A 19528-nucleotide genomic window follows, 5' to 3' on the forward strand; every position below is an offset into this window, starting at 1 on the left:
CATTTTCAAAATAGTGAATTTACTTACATGTAGGGAGGAATGGGTGGACCAGCGGTGATATTGAGGATGGAGTTATTTGGGGTTATTGTATTTATATTTTGTGTGTGTCTTGCTCTCTGTATGGGTCTCCGTACCAGAACAGAGATATCTGATCACGCTGGAAAGTTACTCTCAATGCTAGTCCAGTTTTGGCCACTTATTTCCTATTTGATCGACATAACCAGCTTACATACAGTTATTCCAGATTACAGATAAAGATTTATCTGGCCATATAGAGCCAGATATAACTGGATTATCTGGATTTTCTTTATATCAACCAGATAAAGTTGTATCTGGCCCAGATATAGATGCAATAAAATTTAACCAGATAAACTTTTATATGGGCCATATAAAACTTTATTTTATATCAAGTTATATCTGCCTAATTTTTTATCTGGCCAGATATAAATTCCAGATCTGGAGCAGATCTGGCCAGGATTGAAATTCCAGATCTGGATTTTTATATCTGGCCCAGATCTGGGATTTCGGTAAGGGAACCCTAGCTATATATGTTTCTTTTGCCATCCACAATTCGCCCTGGAAATGTCAGCCCCTTCTAGCCACCCCCCTCCCCCCTCTCCATACCTCGGTGACAACGTCACATTGTTTGAAAAGCTCCACTACATTATAACATTACTGTGCGGACATGTCAACAATCATACTTTAGCTTTTCGAAACGTCTTCTCGACTATGAATTTCTTACCTACAATATCGAGTAGTTTGGACAACCATATTGTGTACTTTTTCGGAATGAACGGTTTTTGCTAACCCTCGAGGAAGTTTGAAAACCCGAAGTCAAAATGACATAAAAGTACTCATAAATATTCAGTGTAAATTTGAATATACATTTAAGGTCGAAAGTAGTCGTATGTTGATTGGACCAAATGTGAATGATCTCAATATTTACAATATATTGACCAATCGCTACCTTTGTAAGGAAACAACCGTCATCCTCATCTTTGATTTGGCACAATCCAGCCTGTCGGCGTAGGTAAGAACGATAGCAGGTAGGTACCACATCATATTTTTATATATTCTTTACTATGTTCATTTTCTTGTCAATTAAAAGTTATCAATCATCTTCTGGAACTCGTAGAGTGACTGAAAAAGTAAAAATATCGTGCATTGCGCCAAATAGCCCGAAAGTATGAGTTTGCCAATCTATTTGTATATTTACCCGCAGCAAGATGTGCGTTGTCCACGGAACATACCACTAACGAAATCTGCGTCAATTCTTTTGCTCATGTATCTTTCTTGAAAGGTACTCTTAGGACCACATCTATCAAGAAAGTTTAGATGTATCATAAAGTACAGTCTGACGACTAAAGAATCTATTTAAAGCCTGTTACTTTGAAAAAAAATTGGCAGGTAATCTATGAAACAGGATCACAACATGGCGGAAAGGGGTGAATGACTAAAATTTGCATGAACGTGTTTTGCGCATGCCTCGATATGGTAAATTAAAGTAACATCGGCGACGTCCGACTTAAAAAAGTGTGTCGAAAGTTACATTCTGTCAATTTTGTTCCTATTTAGAAAAGGAATGCCATCGCCCAATGTATTTTCTAACAATTGCTGATATTATAAGCAATATGTGTTCATATTATGCAGAGAAAACAGACACGGTGTTCGCATTGGGTGTTAGGATTTGTACGCAGGTAGCGCAGTACAACTTACAACGTTTAGTACACATACACTGTATAATCTAGTGCTATAATAATATCAGCAACCAAGTTGTATGAAGGCAACAAACTGTCTTCGCTCTAGCTGTTGTACAATAGGCTACAGTACTGCAGAACAGTTTAGCTTGACAAATAAGAGAACTGGGAGATTTTAAGACTTAGTGAAAATTGTGAATATGATAGGAATAAGTCAGTAACAGAAAAGATGCAGAAAGATGGGATTTTGGGAGTAGCCTAGGCCTGGATTTAGAAACAATAAAATAAAGATATTTTCTTAAGCCTGGCCCTAAATAAAGTTTGTCAGATGATAAGTCCTCTAAGTAGTTAACAATGTTTTCCATGCTCATTTGTTCGTCAGAGGCATACCTTACTAAGCAAGTGATCAAGAGATTGTCACAGGTTCTTCAGGAATGGAGGCTGATGGTAGGGAGCCAGTGTGGCCACCCCATACCAATACTAGCCATGGCACTAGTGCTAGTCGCCGCTTGATATCCCTGCAGTCTGTTCGCAGTCCTATGCAGCACGATGGTGTTTCAAGCTCACAAGTTGACTCTTCAGAAGTAAGTATAGTCATTTAAATATATTTATAGATACTGGTGCAGTACTTGTTATAACAAAGAAACTCAGAAGTTCTGACTTCTCTCAGAGTGAGCTCTGACACTAGATAAATTCCTTCCTACTCCTAATAGTAGTATAGTCAGTATTGCGAAGTTCGGAACACTGCCAAGTTCAGACACCCTAAGAAATACACAATTTCACCATGACAACCTATAGCAACAGCCAATTTCACGAAAAACTACAAAGCTACAGTTATTTTCTCTCAAAAATGACCCGTGTGTAAGCAGGGTTGGCCGGTTTTTACCGGGCGGTTTTTACCGCCCCGGGAAAAACAAGTTTTTTACCGGTTTTTACCGGGAGGTTTTTCCCACCTATAAGTGGGAAAAACTGGGAAAAACCGGGAAAAACCTCAAATTATATAGAATTCCTAAAAACTCATGTGGAACTTGTGGAGGAGCATAGAATCTACAAGAAAATGGCATCTTATGGTAGGGGGTTGGGTTACATCCAAAGAACAGCTATGATCTATAACTTGTGAGTTTACCGATTAGACTATTATAAATAATTCAAATAAATAATATATTGGATGCTCAGATCAACCAACTTTATTTTCCTATCGAGATGCATAATTCCATTATCTAGAGAATGGACTCGTATCAAACTGTTGGTGCCTCCTAGGGCTATGGTTCGTCATATTATACATGCCACATTAGTCCGCTCAGATCCAAATGATGATTCACATCCAAGAACGATCACTTCATGTCTGCGATAAATTGTACTCTGTTCACACTTCGCACTAGGCACTGTACTATGCTTATATTGCTTATAGGCACTGTACTAAGTGACTGTTGTGACATCAACTAATTTGAGAATAAGTAACAATTGGAACAGTTACTTGTGTTGTTGATACTCCTACCTCTTCAGTTAGCCTATACACAGGAAGTGCCCAGTATCACCTCACCTGTCCACCTCAGAGTGTTTAATCACTCATGCATGAAGTTGTATAATAATTGGACCATGTTTGCATCAAGGTAAACAGTTTGGTTGTGTGAATGGCTCCATAGGGCCATTGTGCGTTTAATACTTTAATTGGGCCCATGTGCCTTACAAAGTTTCAAAGCAGTTTCTATTGAGCCCCCTGGATTGAAGTTCACCTCAATAGACTGTTGCCTACTGTATTAATGGAATGGAATGAACTGTCTGAGCACATAATATTATATTATTATATGGTTCCTTGTCCCTTTGAGGCTTTGGATGCCATGGTTCGCCACTTCGTTCTATCCTCCGCTGTTCATGCCACACAATAGGCCTGAAGAATTTAGGAGGGGTGAATGTCCCAGTGTAGACCTATAATGGTTTGGGCAATAGGCAATGCATACTGCTAAAGGGCCATTCCACGTCACGTAAGTCACAAATCAGAGAGACATTTTACACTTGTTTTCAATCTCAAGTTCAGTGCAAGTCTAGAGTTAAGTCATATGCCTATCATTCCTGAACTTTGAATACACACAATACATTCTGTCACCACTGCAAAACGTTAATGCTTTCCCATTGCGAATTATAGCGCCCTCAGCTTGTGTCACGTAAGTCACGCAGAGAAATGAAGAATTTCAACTTTTTGAAGGAAATCAATAAATCCTGTGAAGTATTGAGAGAAATTTGCTAAGTTGCCTATTATATCTAAAAAGGACACATTGAGGAATAACTTCAAGGTAAAATTTAATTGATATGCATTTTATACCGGTCTTTGTATGCAAATTAGCAACGTCACGTAAGTCACAAAAAATTGTCACGTAAGTCACACGTGTGAAACTGCTCAGTTTCCTCTCACAGTTTCCAAAGATACAAAGTAACACAGGCTAAGGACATGTTTACAAGTTCATTATATTGAGATTGGGGGAAGGGGAGGGGTCTATTCCACATAAAAATAGAATCTAGAAGTTTACTTGTACATAAAAAGTCCTATAGACTAGTTCTGCAAAATATCTTAACTTAAGTGCTACAGTAGCTAAATAGTTTCTTAATTAGGAGTAAACAAGTTTTTCTAGACTAGTTAATACAGAATACTTCTAATGTATTTGTATTTCTACATTTTTGGTTATAATTTAAAGCTTTTTGGTAACATTTTAGTCACTTTTGGGAATTTGGATTAAAATAATTAATCCATATAAATCCATGTGGTAAAGGCAGAAGGTGGCAAGATGTGTATGTGGAAAACCGCATTAGATACTGATGGAGATCCACTAATGTCAGTTACTTATGTTGTACTTCGAGCTCTGACCTCTCATGTTAAGGTAGATGACTGGGTTGTTGTCAAATATGATGATGTACTGTACCCAGGAGAGGTTACAAATATGGTGCCTGCCACCACCACAACGTGGAAATGGCCTCTTACAGTACAGTAGATAAAATCTCCTACTAGCCCGAAAATATTAAAACAAATTTTACCCCCTGAAGCAGCTTGTGCAGTTCAGGGGTAGACTGCAATTCACATTTAAAGAACTTAAAGTCTCAATATGTGTTTGCTGATGAAAATTATAAAACTTAATGGTTTATATATTTACGAGTGACCCACTTACCTGTCTCCCCACAACCTATGCACCGCATTCTACCGTGTCTAGAATGCCCTGGTAATCTTTTAACACTGTACACCCTCACTGGCCCTAATGGCCTTCCTTCATTTTTCTACCCACAAAGTGTCTCACTGTGTTTTTCGGAGTTAAAAAAATTTTCGCGAAAATTGTGGGGAACGAAGTAAACGAAGTAAATTTCGGAAAACAAAGTTCTGAAGCAGATTCAATGTTTCTTAACTTCTAAATGCACTCTGACCATGGGGGTTTAATGGAGAAAAACTGTCGCAATCAAACAAAAGAAATTTATTTTCTGTTGGCCGTATGGCGCGAACGATTTACTGTAAAATCACTGCATGCAACCACCCAGCACGTTCATTACACAAATGTAACCTACTTTACTTATACTCTTATCGTCCATTTTTTTACCCAATTAACGAAGGAAACTCTTGAAAATACTGTACCTGTTGATTCATTGCAATGGAAGGAAATGATACAATTTTGCAAGCTACATCAGTAAGACCAACAGAAAGATACTATTCAAGAGAATGAAAGAAAGATACTATTCAAAAGAACGAACCTAGCAGGAGAGCCACAAAAGTGAAAGTAGTCCTAGGCCTAACGGTCTTAAACAAAACAGAGAGATTTGATTGGCGCATGATCTGTCGGCCGGGTTTGCACATTTTGATTGAATTTTGTAGAATCAATGGACTGGTTAAGAAATCTTTTATTGATATATAAACAAATAAAAATAATGAATATTGATATGGAAACTGCATAGGAGGGTGTCATTTTCACTGAGCTTTCAGTGCAGTAAGCTGGAAAAGTTGAAGTTTAAATTTGGCAAACACGTCATGAGACTTTAAGGTAACCAGTAATATTGTTCTAAGTTTGAGCTGTTTGAGCCATTTTTTGCAATTCACTTAAATGTAACCTTTCAATTTTACTTCACATTATAAATGTTGTTCCTGCATTTTAGAACTGAGTAGGTATCTTTGATAAATAGGAAGGTGTTATAAACCTGTTATATAGTATAGAAGACATCAAAACTGTGTGGAAGTGTTGAGAATGAACTTGTCACGTAAGTTACACTTCCCTTTGTGACTTACGTGACGTCACGTAAGTCACACACTTCCGGAGTCCCTAAATTTATTAAAGCTTGTTACATAGATCAAAAGTGGTGGTATTACAGATCAACCTTTATAGCTACCTTTACAATTGTAGCTCACTTTGCTCTCACACACTATATATTATTGGAGGAAAACATTCCCTTCTATTTTTGTCACGTAAGTCACAGCCAGAGTGTGGCATTTTTAACATAATCTGTGTTACCAGTAATAAAGGAAATTTGTTAAATTGTGTTATTAGATAAATTAGCAGACTGCATTTAACTGCCACATTAAAAGAAAGCTTGGACTTTCCTTTCATTTAAGGATTTTTTCTACTTTCAATTATTATTTGATAATGCACCATGAATGTGCCTACAGTTTGAGATCGATACTCATTGCTATAAATCAAGATTGAGAAATCAGTAGAAGAAAACTTTAACCGTTTATGAAAGTTTAAGCTACTTACTTTACATTATACTCAAAGAGAGACAACTTATAACCCTTCTAATTTTACCATGTTGGGACCACTTGGTGTGGAATGGCCCTAAAGAGATCGTGACAGAATAGCTATACATGTGCAATACGAAAAATACTCTTTTTTCCACAAAAAGTAGAATAAGAATGTGATAAAATAGCTCAAAATGAAGCTAAGAAACTCCCATATTCAATAAAATATGCCTGTCATGAAACAATATCGTGCCTACTGATGACCCTGCATTTTACGGACAATTCATACTAGTTTTCGAGACGGAGGCGGTTTTTACCGGTATTTACCAGTTTTTCCCGGTTTTTACCTGGTTTTTACCGCTTAGTGGGAAAAACAGGTTTTTCCCGGGAAAATGCCAACCCTGTGTGTAAGTAAGTACTTACATATTAATCAATAAAATGACGGAGATCTACGAAGTCTGTTATAGTTACTGAAAGAGCAACTGCGCCACCAATTTTATCACCAGCGCCACACTGTGGGTTGGGTGTCCGAACTTCGCAATACTCTAGCAAAGAGATACCAGTTCCACAATCACGAAGAATCTTCTTGAAATACAACGTGGAAACAGTTTGCAGGAAAGAAAGTTTGGCCGTGTATCGTAATATAACACAATTCTCCCACCATATCAAGTATATTTTCAGGTGATTTAGACCAGAAGATAGAGTTTTGGGGTGTTTTAAGGCTTAGGTGTCCGAACTTCGAAGTGTCCATGCTAGGCATTTTTGACGTTTCTAATGTTTTCCTTTATCGGCCTAGAAGCGAGAACATTATATTGCATCACAAAGTGGTAGGCCAATAATTTCTGATGTTGTTCAGTGTACTGATAATTTAAATAACCAGCTCCAAATGTACTGTATGCTTTATATCTCAGGGGTTCTCCCTTAACCTATCTAAGAGGACCAGAGAAACATTGGTTGAGGCAAAGGGCAAACAGAATAAAAAATTGTGCACTTACTATGCATAGAATGAGCAATATGCAGACTTGGCTGGTATAGTGCTCAATCCATGCGGTACAGGCCTTAAGTGTTAATATTAATTCAAGATAATCTAAGGCTTTGTCTTGCAGGACAGATCGCAAATTTCACGAGCCCAGATTCAGACCCAACTATCGGTATGTTCAAGCTTTGTTCAATTTAATGAATACTCGGTTATTTTAACAAGCCTTCATATGTCACCTCTTTCAGAATCAAAGCCCACAACGTGACATAGATGCTGGCAGTTCACATTTTGCCTACCCTCAAGGCCCCAGTGCCTCGTACCAAGGAGCCGAGGCCCAGGCCTGGGTTGCTGACAACGAGCCAGAATCGACTGTCAATGAGGCCAGGGCCGTGGAGATTCCATCACGTACACATAATCACTTGGTTCCTGGACTTGGTGGCAGACAGGGACATTCCTCAAGATATAGTAAGTGTTTAAAGTTTGCTGGTTTGCTTCTCATTTAATACACATGCACTCAATTCCACTTCATATTCATGCAAAGTAGACTAAATGTGTGATAGGTGTAGAGCATGAGTTCTCAAGTTGCTATGAGGGCCAGAGAAAACAGTTGTTATAGCAAAAATTGGACAGAAATAAAATCAACATCGCAATTAAGCTGTAAGCAAAAGAAAGTTTCTCACAGTAACTGTACTTTTTTATCGCAATGTTATTATTTCTGCCCCTTCTGTGTTATTTTAGAAATTTGACAAAACATCTGCGCATATTACTGTGGTCATCTGGGCAGACAAATTAAAAAAAACATAAGCCGTTGTTCATTTTATGATTTTTCTTTAGAAAGATAAAAACAATATTGTGTACAAGAGGTTGCCATGTGTACATTATTTCTCAAGTGACAATAAAACATTAAAAATTGATATTTTGAAGAATTTTTGAAGAAGTGAAAGTTCATCTATTTAGATGCCATGTCAATTCTAGCTTTTGCTACATCTACAGGTAGTGGGATGTAGAATTGTATTGATAGCATGTAGCTCTGATCTCTGAACAGGTGACGAAGCCATACCAGTGGCTAGTTCCACTATTCCGGACTCTAGCATCTCCACACCAATAAACCACCATTTAGAGGAAGAGAATGAGACAGGAAGTGGAGAAGCTCTTCCTCAGCCAGCCAATCAGAATCCACAAATGGTCCATGCTGAGATGGTTGCTGAACCACTGGCTGTTGAAGCTGCCCCTGTTGAACAAGAGGTGAGCAACCTGGTGACCTGAATCAATTATAAGGTTATAATGATAAAAATTGATGGCATCCATAATTGCTTATCAATTAATCTGGTATATTCAATATACTAAACTCCCATTATAACCAAAGAAAAACTCCCATTATAACAAAAGAAAAATCCCATTATAACAAAAGAAAAACTCCCATTATAACAAAAGAAAAACTCCCATTATAATGGAAGAAAAACTCCCATTATAACAAAATAAAAATCCCATTATAACCAAAGAAAAACTCCCATTGTAACAAAATAGAAATCCCATTACCCTGTATAACAAAATAAAAACTCCCATTATAACAAAAGAAAAACTCCCATTATAACAAACGAAAAATTCCCATCATAACAAAAATAAAACTCCCATTATAACGGAAGAAAAACTCCCATTATAACAAAATAAAAACTCCCATTATAATAAAAGAAACACTCTCATTATAACAAAATAAAAATCCTATTATAACAAAAGAAAAACTCCTATTATAACAAAAGAAAACTCCCATTATAGCAAAAGAAAAACTCCCATTATAATAAAAGAAACACTCTCATTATAACAAATGAAAACTCCCATTATAACCAAAGAAAAATTCCCATTATTACTAAAGAAAAACTCCTGTTATAACAAAAGAAAAACTCTCATTATAACGGAAGAAAAATGAAGAAAAAGTATGTTTAAGATCATTCAAGTGGCACTATATATAGACATCACAGATTTACAAAATGACAGCTCCCAGAACAAGAATTCATGAGAGCAGATCTCTCAAATAGAACAAGACTGTTTGTTAGTTATTTGGTGGAGTTGTTTTTCACAAAGATCTCTGTCTTATGTAAAGTCTCAATACGTGTTTGCTGATGGATTTCAGAAAACCAACTTCCGAAGTAGATTCAATGTTTCTTTTCTTCTAAATGCACTCTGACCATATGGGTTTAATTCATTTGCTAATCTTTGAAAGTCATGTAGAATTTCAGTTTCCTTGTGCCCGTCATTTGAATCAAAGTAACGATTGTTGTCATACCTTATTATCTCCCCTATAAGAGTGGAAAAAGGTGTGAAATATCCAATGGAAATTCCAGGTTGAATATCTGAAAAGCTCACTATACTCACCTCTATGTACCATGCATGATGATAATAGGGGATAATATAACGTTTTGTTTCTCTCTTTAAAGATTCCACCTGTTATTCAGCAACAGCCAGCACCTCAGCAGCCTCAGCCACCTGTCCAAGAGTTGCAAGGTGTGGAACATCAGCAGCAGCCAGGACAAGGAGCCGTTATGCAAGTAAATCCACAACATTTGCAGCAACAGCAGCAAGAAGAGCATCTAGTTTTACAACAGCAGCAGTCTCAACAACAACAACAGCAGCAATTACAGCAGCAATTACAGCAGCAGTTACAGCAACAACTGCAACAGCATCCTCAGACTCAACAGCAACAAGCACATATACAACAGCAACTACCTCTACCACAACAGCAGCAACACCCACAACAGCAACAACACTCACAACAACAGCCTCTATCACAACAGCAACAACACTCACAACAGCAGCAACAGCCTCTACCACAACAGACACAACAACAAACACAACAGCAACAACAACAGCAAACACAACAGCAAAAACAGCCAGCAGTAGAGGAAGAGTCTGAAGACCAGGCTGAGGTGCAACACCACCACCACCATACAGGACAAGGAGAGGAGTCATCCTCAGGTTCTGTTCAGATGGTTTTGGATGCACCCTCAGAGACGACGGGAGAACCTGCAGAATCTGGAGGAGAGGAACAAGCAGGCCCATCGAGGAGACCGGGGAGAAAGGCAGCCCAGAATGTCCAGAATCTGATCGACGCCGAAAAGAATGATTCATGTAAGCAGAAATGTCTTTTACGACCAAGTATTAGATCTGTATCTGAAACTGTAGCTAACTGTAGACTGACAGTGTTCATATCAGACCTTATCTTGTCAATGTGGCCTAATTTTCGTAAAACAATTTATATCTTACCCAATCTTTTCAAAGCGAGCTGCAGTTAACTGTAGGTTTTCAGTGATTTGTTATCAGACCCTATCTTGTCAATGTGACTGGTAGCTGGCCTTATATTTTAAAAACGATTGTTATCTGACTTCATCTTTTTAAAGCGATGGACAGCTAACTGTAGTTTTTCAGTGATAGTTATCAGACCCAATTTTGTCAAATTGATTAGGTAACTGAAACTATTTTTGAAAAACGATCGTTATCTGACCCAATCTTTTAAACGTGATCAGCAGCTAACTGTAGGTTTGCAGTGATTGTTATTAGACCCTATTTTGTGAAAGTGATTGGGTATCTGAACCTATATTTTGAAAATTGATCGTTATCTGACCTCTTGTGTTCAAAGTGATCGGTAGCGAACTATAGGTTTGCAGTGATTGTTTACATCAGACCCTACTTTGTCAAAGAGATTGTGTATTGAACCAAGTTTTTTTGTAAGTAGCTGAATCTGCTTAAAATTACAGAGTTAGTTATCTGACCTTATTTTTACAGCAATTGGTATGTGATTGTATTATCCTACAAAGTAGTCGGTATACTTAACCATTACAATTATCTTTATGATATCATGCTATAAATATTGATCAAACATTTTTCATTTTTTGATACCTCGATCTAGGGTCGGAAGAACAGGACATGGTAGATGAAGAAGCGTTCTTAAAGGAGGGGGCATTTATGAAGATTATTGATCGACCAATCACATCGCGGGCCAGAGCTACACTACCCAGCATGCTCCAGGTCTTCAAGGTCTTGGAAAATGATGTTGGTAAGTTAAACAGTTTTGGCAGCAAGTGCAGTTCGTAGGAGATTTTGGAGGGAAATTTTTTGAGGGGGATGAATGTACCTCTCTATTGATGCTTTATGCCTTTAAGATGAAGGAGTGTAGGGTGATTCCAAAACCATCTTATTGATTCAGTTATAACATAAGATGTATATATTTTTTGGATTTGTGTATATCTTGGAATACATTTTTTTAGAAACTTCAAGGATATGATGGCACTATTGTGTTGATTCTGGACTTATAGTGAAAATGGAAGTGACTATTGCAAGCTTTAATGACAATCAAGTGTAAGTGCATCTTGTTTATGATATAAATATTTATATTTATTTTACCAAAAAAGGTCACAAGTTTCATTCCCACATTTGAAATATTTCGAACTTTTCTTTGCATTAGATTTGAATGATTTTTATCTTTTTTAAGGTGTTTTTGCTAAGAGGGCACTCTCCAAGAGGACTCAGTTTGGACCCTTAGAGGGCGCCATTGTGAAGGATCCTCCCAATACCATCCTGAAGTGGCCGGTGAGCTTTAGATTTATTTTATGAGCTGATGTTTAAGAAAGTTGATTGGCTGGTTTTCCTTCAGACAACCTACACCAGGCTAAGAGTCAAGTCTGTTGCTTAAGATGGTTGATGTTTAAATGGTGGATGTGAATGAATCGGCTATTGCTTGCAGTTTATGACTGTTTAGCTGAAACAGATCCAGGTGAATGCAGGTCCATGGAACACACCATCAGCATGCAGATTGCGAGCCTTGCGAATCGACGGGCAGGACCCTGTGCAAGTCAAAGTCTATATTTTAGACACGTTCTGTGGTTTTCCAATCTGATGACCTAGACTTTCTTGTACCTCTGTCTAAAAAGCAAAGTTGGTCCGGCGACATGTCTGATTGTATGATAGCATCACTTTAGCAGTTGAAAGTTTATGTGCAGCTCAGTGCAAACAAAACACTGACTGCTGGCAAACTGTAAGCAATCAGCAAACCTAGTTCAGAATACCATGTGTTGCTTGGGTTTAAAGGATGATTTAGGTACAATATTTATTTTGATATGTTGTAGACCAACAAAAACTACTGCTTTCAGTCAAAGATGTATTTATATAACACTTTTAATGAACCTTTAAACAGCTGAGATTCATCAAATGACTGGACTGTATAGTCTAATACACAGACCATTAGGTCCATTCCTCAGATTGCAACAACTAGGTAAATGGGAAAACATAAGACAATTTTTATGGTCTCAAATGACATGTTAACAGTGTATTAGAAATTGTAACCACTTTCTCTAATGAAACTTAATCAAAGCCCTAAGTAAAGAGGCCATCATTTCCACTGTGAAAACAAGGAAAATATCAAGTTTGTATTTTGAGACAAGTCAACGTGTACGTCAAGTTAGGGAATTCTATACTTGCCTCGAGCAGTTAGATTCCTGACCGTTACAAGTATAATTCTTACCATGTCTGGAGAAGTCTAATCAAACCATCGATGAAATTACATAATTGAATAATGAAGCTAAACCACAGAGCAAAATCAGTGAGATCTTGTTTATGTTATCTTTTCATAGAACATTGATATCCTTAGTATCACTTGCTAAGTTAAATTGTATACAATCCTGTATGCAATCCAATGACCTCCTCAAGCAATAATTTAGTGTTTCAGGTTTGCCTAACAAATTTAGACTTGACAACAGTTTTGCTTTTAATTTGTAAACCTACAGAAAACACTGAGTTTTCTGTCAACAATTACTTACTGTTCATCTTGGCATAGACTAAGTATGAAGGTTTGACCATTTCCTGCAGATACCATTTTGATATTCAATACAAGCAATGTCACTCTCTGCTCTTTACCTTTAGGTGGAGAGGAACGGCGAAACAGTTTACATTGACTGTCAAGATGAGTTTCGCAGTAACTGGATGGGTTTTGTCAGACCGGCTAATAGCTACAGCGAGCAGAATCTCATGGCGTTTTGCTTAAACAACGAGATTTACTTCGCTACCATCAAGACAGTCGAACCAAGACAGGAGCTCAAAGTTTGGTATGCAAAGTCTTTCGCTGAAGCTCTGGGAGAACAAGTATTAGAAATCACCCCAGAAGAAGCCGCAGGTGGGTTGAAAAATGAACCCTGTGTTTTGAGGCAATAAAATATCGGGAAGGCAATTTCTCTTGTCACATAGTTGGTGGAAGTTTGGATAACATTCTATGCCATCAAGGAAGCCCATACATTTGGGTGTAAGATGTAGGTTAAAACTTTGTGTTTAAGCTGAAGTTATATGGTAAATCCACATGGTGCCATATGTAGTTAATATGGACAGGTTATGAAGTTGCCATACATTGCCATGAAGTTGCCATATGTGGTTCATATGGACAGGCTACGAAGTTGCCATATGTTGCCATATGTGGTTAATATGGACAGGCTATGAGGTTGATAAGTGGCTTCAGTATTTATGAACGACAAATATCACAGTCCCAATTAGTCTATGCTTGTAAAATTTTTCTAATCAGAGCAAAGCTACCTAAATTATTCTTATGGGCAGTTTTCATTTTATCTTCAATTTTCTCTTCTTGTTTTCCCAAACAATACTTCATTTTAGTTCTCCCTGTCTCAACTCTGGAATTATTTGTTTATTCACAGCTATCCAAGAGAAAGAGAAAACCTGGCCGTGCTACGAATGCTCGCGAAAGTTCAAGACATCAGAGCTCTTACAGAAGCATCTGAGCTCCCATGATGCACCAGAAGTACGACCCACGAGGGGGAGAGGCCGTGGGAGAGGTCGAGGGCGTGGCCGTCCCCGCAAGAGGGGCAGGCCCAGAAAGTACCCCATATCGGATGCGATCAACTATAAGCATGGCGGTGGTAGGTCAGTACAGTTTCAAGAGAAACCCTCTCCTTTCGTCTGCCAAACCTGCCAGAAGATCTTTACCAGGAACTATGACCTACAGCGCCATGCGGTAGTTCACACGGATAACAAGACAATCACGTGTGAGGTCTGCCTGAAGAAGTTTGCACATGATTACAATGCGTTGAGGCATCTCTTGAAGCATAAAGAGAGAGGTGAATACACAGGGTTCGTCCAACCTCCCCGGCATCGCCAGGTGATCACCACTTGGTCTTGCGAGTACTGTGATGAGACTTTCTCAAAGGAGGATCAACTGGTAAGCCATGAAGCAGAAGAGCATGAAGAGGAAGCACAGGAGGTCCCAGATCCGGTGGCTAAGTCCCCCGTAGATGGAGTCGTGCATCCTCAGACTGTGACTCAAACTGATGCTGTAGCCAACCAACAGAATGGCAATGGAGGAGTACCGCTCATATCCATGGAGAACTTACACGAAACACAAGGCTTTACACCTCAGCCTGTCTCTACGTCTGTTAGCCAGGACATTATCAGTCAGTCGGTGATGGGTCGGCTCCCGTTGGCCCAGGGAGGAGGGGATGGGCTCCAACAATTCCAGCCAGGTCTAGACCCTGTCGGCAACATGGAGACATTCATAGGGGAGTTTTCAGGGTTCCAACAGAGCATGTCGATGAACGAACAGGGGCAGACTCTGATTCACTGCAAGCTCTGTGGGAAGACATTTGACAATCAACCCTTATATAGCAGCCACATGAAGGTGCACATGATACCAAAGTTCTACAAGTGTCCCTTCTGCGAGATCGGTTACGAACGGCCGGAGCTCCTCAGGAGGCACGTCACGATTCACAAGCAGGACGGACAGTACTTTTGCCCTCACTGCTCGAAGAACTTTGAGATGTACTCTCACATTCGCAAGCACATACGAGAGTCCCACTCCTGTAAGGAGTTCCCCTGTCCGGTCTGTCGCAAGATCTTCCCACGTCCAGACAAACTGAAGATGCACATGCTCAGGCACACAGATCGGAAGGACTTCCTCTGCGCCAACTGCGGGAAGCAGTTCAAACGGAAGGACAAACTCAAAGAGCACATGCTGAGAATGCATAACCCAGAGAGAGAAGCCAAGATGGCCGCCCTGGCTAGTAAACCCAAGAAGCCGCCGTTTAAACCCGCAGTGGATCCCACCGAAGTGGACGCGTTCACCTTCAAGTGTCGTGCCTGCCAGCTGGGCTTCAAGAGGCGTGGCATGTTGGTGAACCATCTAGCCCGTCAGCATCCCGACATCCAGCCAGAATCGGTACCGGAGTTGAACCTGCCGATCATCAAGCCCAACAGGAACTATTTCTGCGCTTACTGTGAAAAGGTCTACAAGAGCAGCAGCAAGAGAAAGATTCACATCTTGAAGAACCACCCGGGCGCTCTCCTTCCTCCGAGTCTGAGGAAGAATAAGAATAACCCTGAAACCAATGTCCTGGATGACCCTCACACTGCACCAGCAGGTGCTACCACAACACATTACTTTGCCTGTGCCCATTGTCCACGCCAATATAGTACCAAGGCTAAAATGATGGACCATGTCAGGAAGAAGCACATGGACCCTGTGGTTTCTGGGGCTCCTCACCAACAGGTAAGACACTTCTTTTCTTTTCTTTTTATAAGTTTTCTACTGTTAATTCCTCTAACCTTAAAATTTGGTTTAACGTGGCATTAATTCAAGGGTTTCATGCAGTCTTAGTTCATCTGGCCTTATCTAAGTTATTTATTAAAGTGAACAGTTCTGATTACTAAGTTCTGAGTACTATGTACTACATTTTTAGGCTCTGAGCACTCTTTTGTAATTTGGAGTTCCGGTGACTTGAGCTAGTACCAACTACTTTAAATAAAGTTAAAGTATATTAGCATTTTCATTTAAGTACTCAATGATGAGTTCACATTTTTTTTTCCCTGAGTACTTTAAAGCAATGCGAGTACTTTCAAAAAAATGAACTTCTGGAGTAACCGAGTACTTCTCCTGTTTTACAACACTGTATATTAGTACCTGTTTTGACATAAATGCAACTGATTAACATTATTGTGGTCCACTGTTGATGTTCCTTGTAGGGATGCCTGATTACAGTATTGTGGTCAACTGTTATGATGTTCCTTGTAGGGATGTCTGATTACAGTATTGTGGTCAGCTGTTATTGTTCCTTGTAAGGATGCCTGATTACAGTATTCTGAATACATTACTAGCACAACCAAGAAATCCATCCATGGATATGTTATATGATGTTATATGTGTTATATGATATATGATTTTATGTTGTATATGTTGTATGATATATGTTATATATGTAAATATGATATATTTTATATGATGTTATATGATATAAAGGTTTTATGATATCTGTTATTTACTTCATTTGTCTTTCCCCATTACCTTACAGATATCTGTAGTGGAACCAGTCACAGTGGTGGCGCAGGTGGCGGACAGTTCAGACCGTGGTCTGCAGAATCCTGCGAATCAAGTCAGCCACATTACTATCCAGAACAGGGACCCTAATCCAGCTGCGGCCGCTGCGGCGGCCCAGGTGGTCACAGCGGCCATACAGGGAATCCCCCAGAGCCAGAACGCACAGGGCCTCTCGCTTCAACCGACAGTACAACTGGTGGTTGCACCTGGTGCCACACCCGAACAGATATCCCAGCAGATCCAGGAGGCACAAGCTGCCCTGAGTCAAGACAGGATGGGAGACGCATCCACCATCAGGTACATAGATATCTCACAATTAGCCCAGGCCGAGTCCTCTGTGCAGGCCACTGACTTGTTGAATCAGGCCATGTCAGAGCTGCAACACTCCATACAGGACAGTAACGTACAGCAGTCAGTATCGGACCTGGTCCAGAAGATCCTGCCCCAGATCCAGCAGAACAACCAACATTCGATTTCAGTCTCTCAGATTCCCGTCTCTCAGATTGCCCACCAGGTCCCTGCCAGCGTGGCACAGCAGATACAAGGCGCCCACATAATGCAACAGCCCGGCGGTCAGGTGGTTGCTATCTCAGCTGACGGGACTACCACCCAGACGGTGGACGTGAGCCAGCTGATTCAGATCGGTCCCGCGGCCCAGACGTTGACGCAGGCCGCTGTCGCGGCTTTGCAACAGCAACAACAGCAACAACAGCAGCAACAGCAGATTCAGGGTGGACAGCCAGTAGTACAGCAGCAACAAGTGCAGGTACAAACCCAGCAGATGCACCCACAAGTAGTCCAGGTGCAGACCATTCCTACAGTCACCAACCAGCAACAACAACAGCAGCAGCAGGCCGGTCAGCAACAGGCGGGGGTCAGCTCACAGCCTCAGCAGCAAGATCGCCAAGCACAACAGCAGACTGTCTTGCTACAACCTCAGTGGAATTATAACCCTCAATACAGATAATTATTGCATTCATTAGTTAAAGGCATGTGCGGTTGCATCCTCAAGGGTATGGTTGGAGGAGGGCAGTGGAATGAATGGGAAGGGGTAACGGCCTAATGCACTTTCATCAGAGTATGATTATGGTCACATCTTAAAGGCATGTGTGGTTTCATCCTCAAGGGTATGGTTGGAGGAGGGCAGTGGAATGAATGGGAAGGGGTAACGGCCTAATGCACTTTCATCAGAGTATGATTATGGTCACATCTTAAAGGCATGTGTGGTTTCATCCTCAAGGGTATGGTTGGAGGAGGGCAGTGGAATGAATGGGAAGGGGTAACGGCCTAATGCACTTTCATCAGAGTATGATTATGGTCACATCTTAAAGGCATGTGCGGTTTCATCCTCAAGGGTATGGTTGGAGGAGGGCAGTGGAATGGATGGGAAGGGGTAACGGCCTAATGCACTTTCATCAGAGTATGATTATGGTCACATCTTAAAGGCATGTGCGGTTGCATCCTCAAGGGTATGGTTGGAGGAGGGCAGTGGAATGGATGGGAAGGGGTAACGGCATAATGCACTTTCATCAGAGTATGATTACGGTCACATCTTTTCTGTCGATGCAGCATGAATTTGACGTTTGCTTTCATTCACTGCGTTCAAAATTTAAAAACCTGTTACGATTACAGCTGTATTGGCAATATTTCTAACTTCATCTTGAGCCACTGCCAAAATATTTTGAATTTATTTGGTCAAAGTTTCTTAGTAAATTCTTGGTGCAATGGGTAGAAACAAAAGTGAAAAGAAAAGTACAGTTTAAATCGTGTACCGGGGACTTCCCTGGAGTCTGATATTTTGTAATATCCTTAGTCTCATATTCCTTAACCTCCAGGCTGCCCTCCTAATGCCCAGCTGTGATCCATCACCTGAAAGATTCTTTTCAGTTTCACTTTGCCGATGAACAGATTCATGCTTTTCTGTAATTACGAGGATCTTGCTAGAATCATACTCTTTAACTATGCTATAATTATTTAACTACAATTTGTTCTTATAAAAGACCAGGAGCTTGTTGTTAATCTTTTCTCTCTTTAGAAGTTTAAAACTAGTTGAATAATTTATGTTCGTTATTTGCAAAACCCTTTCTGCTATGAGAGAAAAACAGATTGTAATAAAGGAAACCATGAAAAACTGAGTGTAAGCTACTGCATGTGTTAGGGAACATTCAAAACTGTGACATCTCCCATTTCTTTCTTATCTTGTGGTTATGCTATCAATGGCAGTAAACTGCCTATGAAGACCTGACCATGAGTGGAATTTTGATAAATTAAATACATTAATATTCCGCAGTTGTTTTCAATCTTTTGCTCAAGTCCTTTGTCCGTCCCAGTACAATTTTGTTTCGAATTGCAATATCTTACTTCATTGTTCTATATCTATCGTTTGTCACTTGGATTGCTGCTTCCATGTATATATATATATCATTACTGAATTTTAAATACTCACTTTTAAAATAAACCTTGTACTGACTGAGTGTCTTGTGAATTAAATCACTCTGATAAAATCAATGTTTTGACTAGCTTTGTAGTCTTTATTTGTCCCACGCTATAATTTGGTTAAATAGTTCTCTGATGCTGTTGCAGCTATACGCCTCATTTGTTGACTTGTTTGACTGTTATGAATAAAGCCCACTGAACACTGCCCCCAACTTTATCACAAAACCACAGACTCGTCACGACCATCCATACATGGATAATTGTTGGGTAGTTTGCGTAAGATGACCATTTAATTTTTGGCTCGTTTTAAGTCTCGTAGGCTTTGGTCAGGAGAACTGGACATGTAC

The 19528-nt window shown here is 39.7% G+C and overlaps 1 protein-coding gene across 2 annotated transcripts; it reads left to right on the forward strand.

The window, feature by feature from the left end:
* Positions 1-892: 892 nt before the first annotated feature.
* Positions 893-19253, forward strand: LOC139977918 (PR domain zinc finger protein 10-like). 2 transcript variants are annotated; one of them, XM_071987640.1, is made up of 10 exons: positions 893-1046; positions 2080-2281; positions 7630-7849; positions 8430-8629; positions 9820-10510; positions 11289-11435; positions 11871-11968; positions 13298-13547; positions 14077-15920; positions 16720-19253. In XM_071987640.1, the coding sequence occupies exons 2-10, from the start codon at positions 2132-2134 to the stop codon at positions 17710-17712; spliced, it is 4593 nt and encodes a 1530-aa protein (XP_071843741.1). In that variant the 5' UTR covers positions 893-1046; positions 2080-2131; the 3' UTR covers positions 17713-19253. The 2 variants fall into 2 exon arrangements, with proteins under 2 accessions (XP_071843741.1, XP_071843742.1); XM_071987641.1 differs by lacking the exon at positions 893-1046 and adding an exon at positions 1559-1697.
* The last annotated feature ends 275 nt before the right edge of the window (positions 19254-19528 follow it).

This window comes from Apostichopus japonicus, chromosome 12 (genome assembly GCF_037975245.1).
Source record: "Apostichopus japonicus isolate 1M-3 chromosome 12, ASM3797524v1, whole genome shotgun sequence".
Taxonomy (NCBI): Eukaryota; Metazoa; Echinodermata; class Holothuroidea; order Aspidochirotida; family Stichopodidae; genus Apostichopus; species Apostichopus japonicus.

What these genes read in the sequence shown, in the direction of transcription:
- LOC139977918 (XM_071987640.1), top strand. Translation starts at nt 2,132, where the DNA reads ATGGAGGCTGATGGTAGGGAGCCAGTGTGGCCACCCCATACCAATACT. An exon ending in GGGACATTCCTCAAGATATA is followed by an intron (nt 7,850 to 8,429) that starts GTAAGTGTTTAA and finishes ATCTCTGAACAG; the next exon opens with GTGACGAAGCCATACCAGTG. An exon ending in CACCCCAGAAGAAGCCGCAG is followed by an intron (nt 13,548 to 14,076) that starts GTGGGTTGAAAA and finishes GTTTATTCACAG; the next exon opens with CTATCCAAGAGAAAGAGAAA.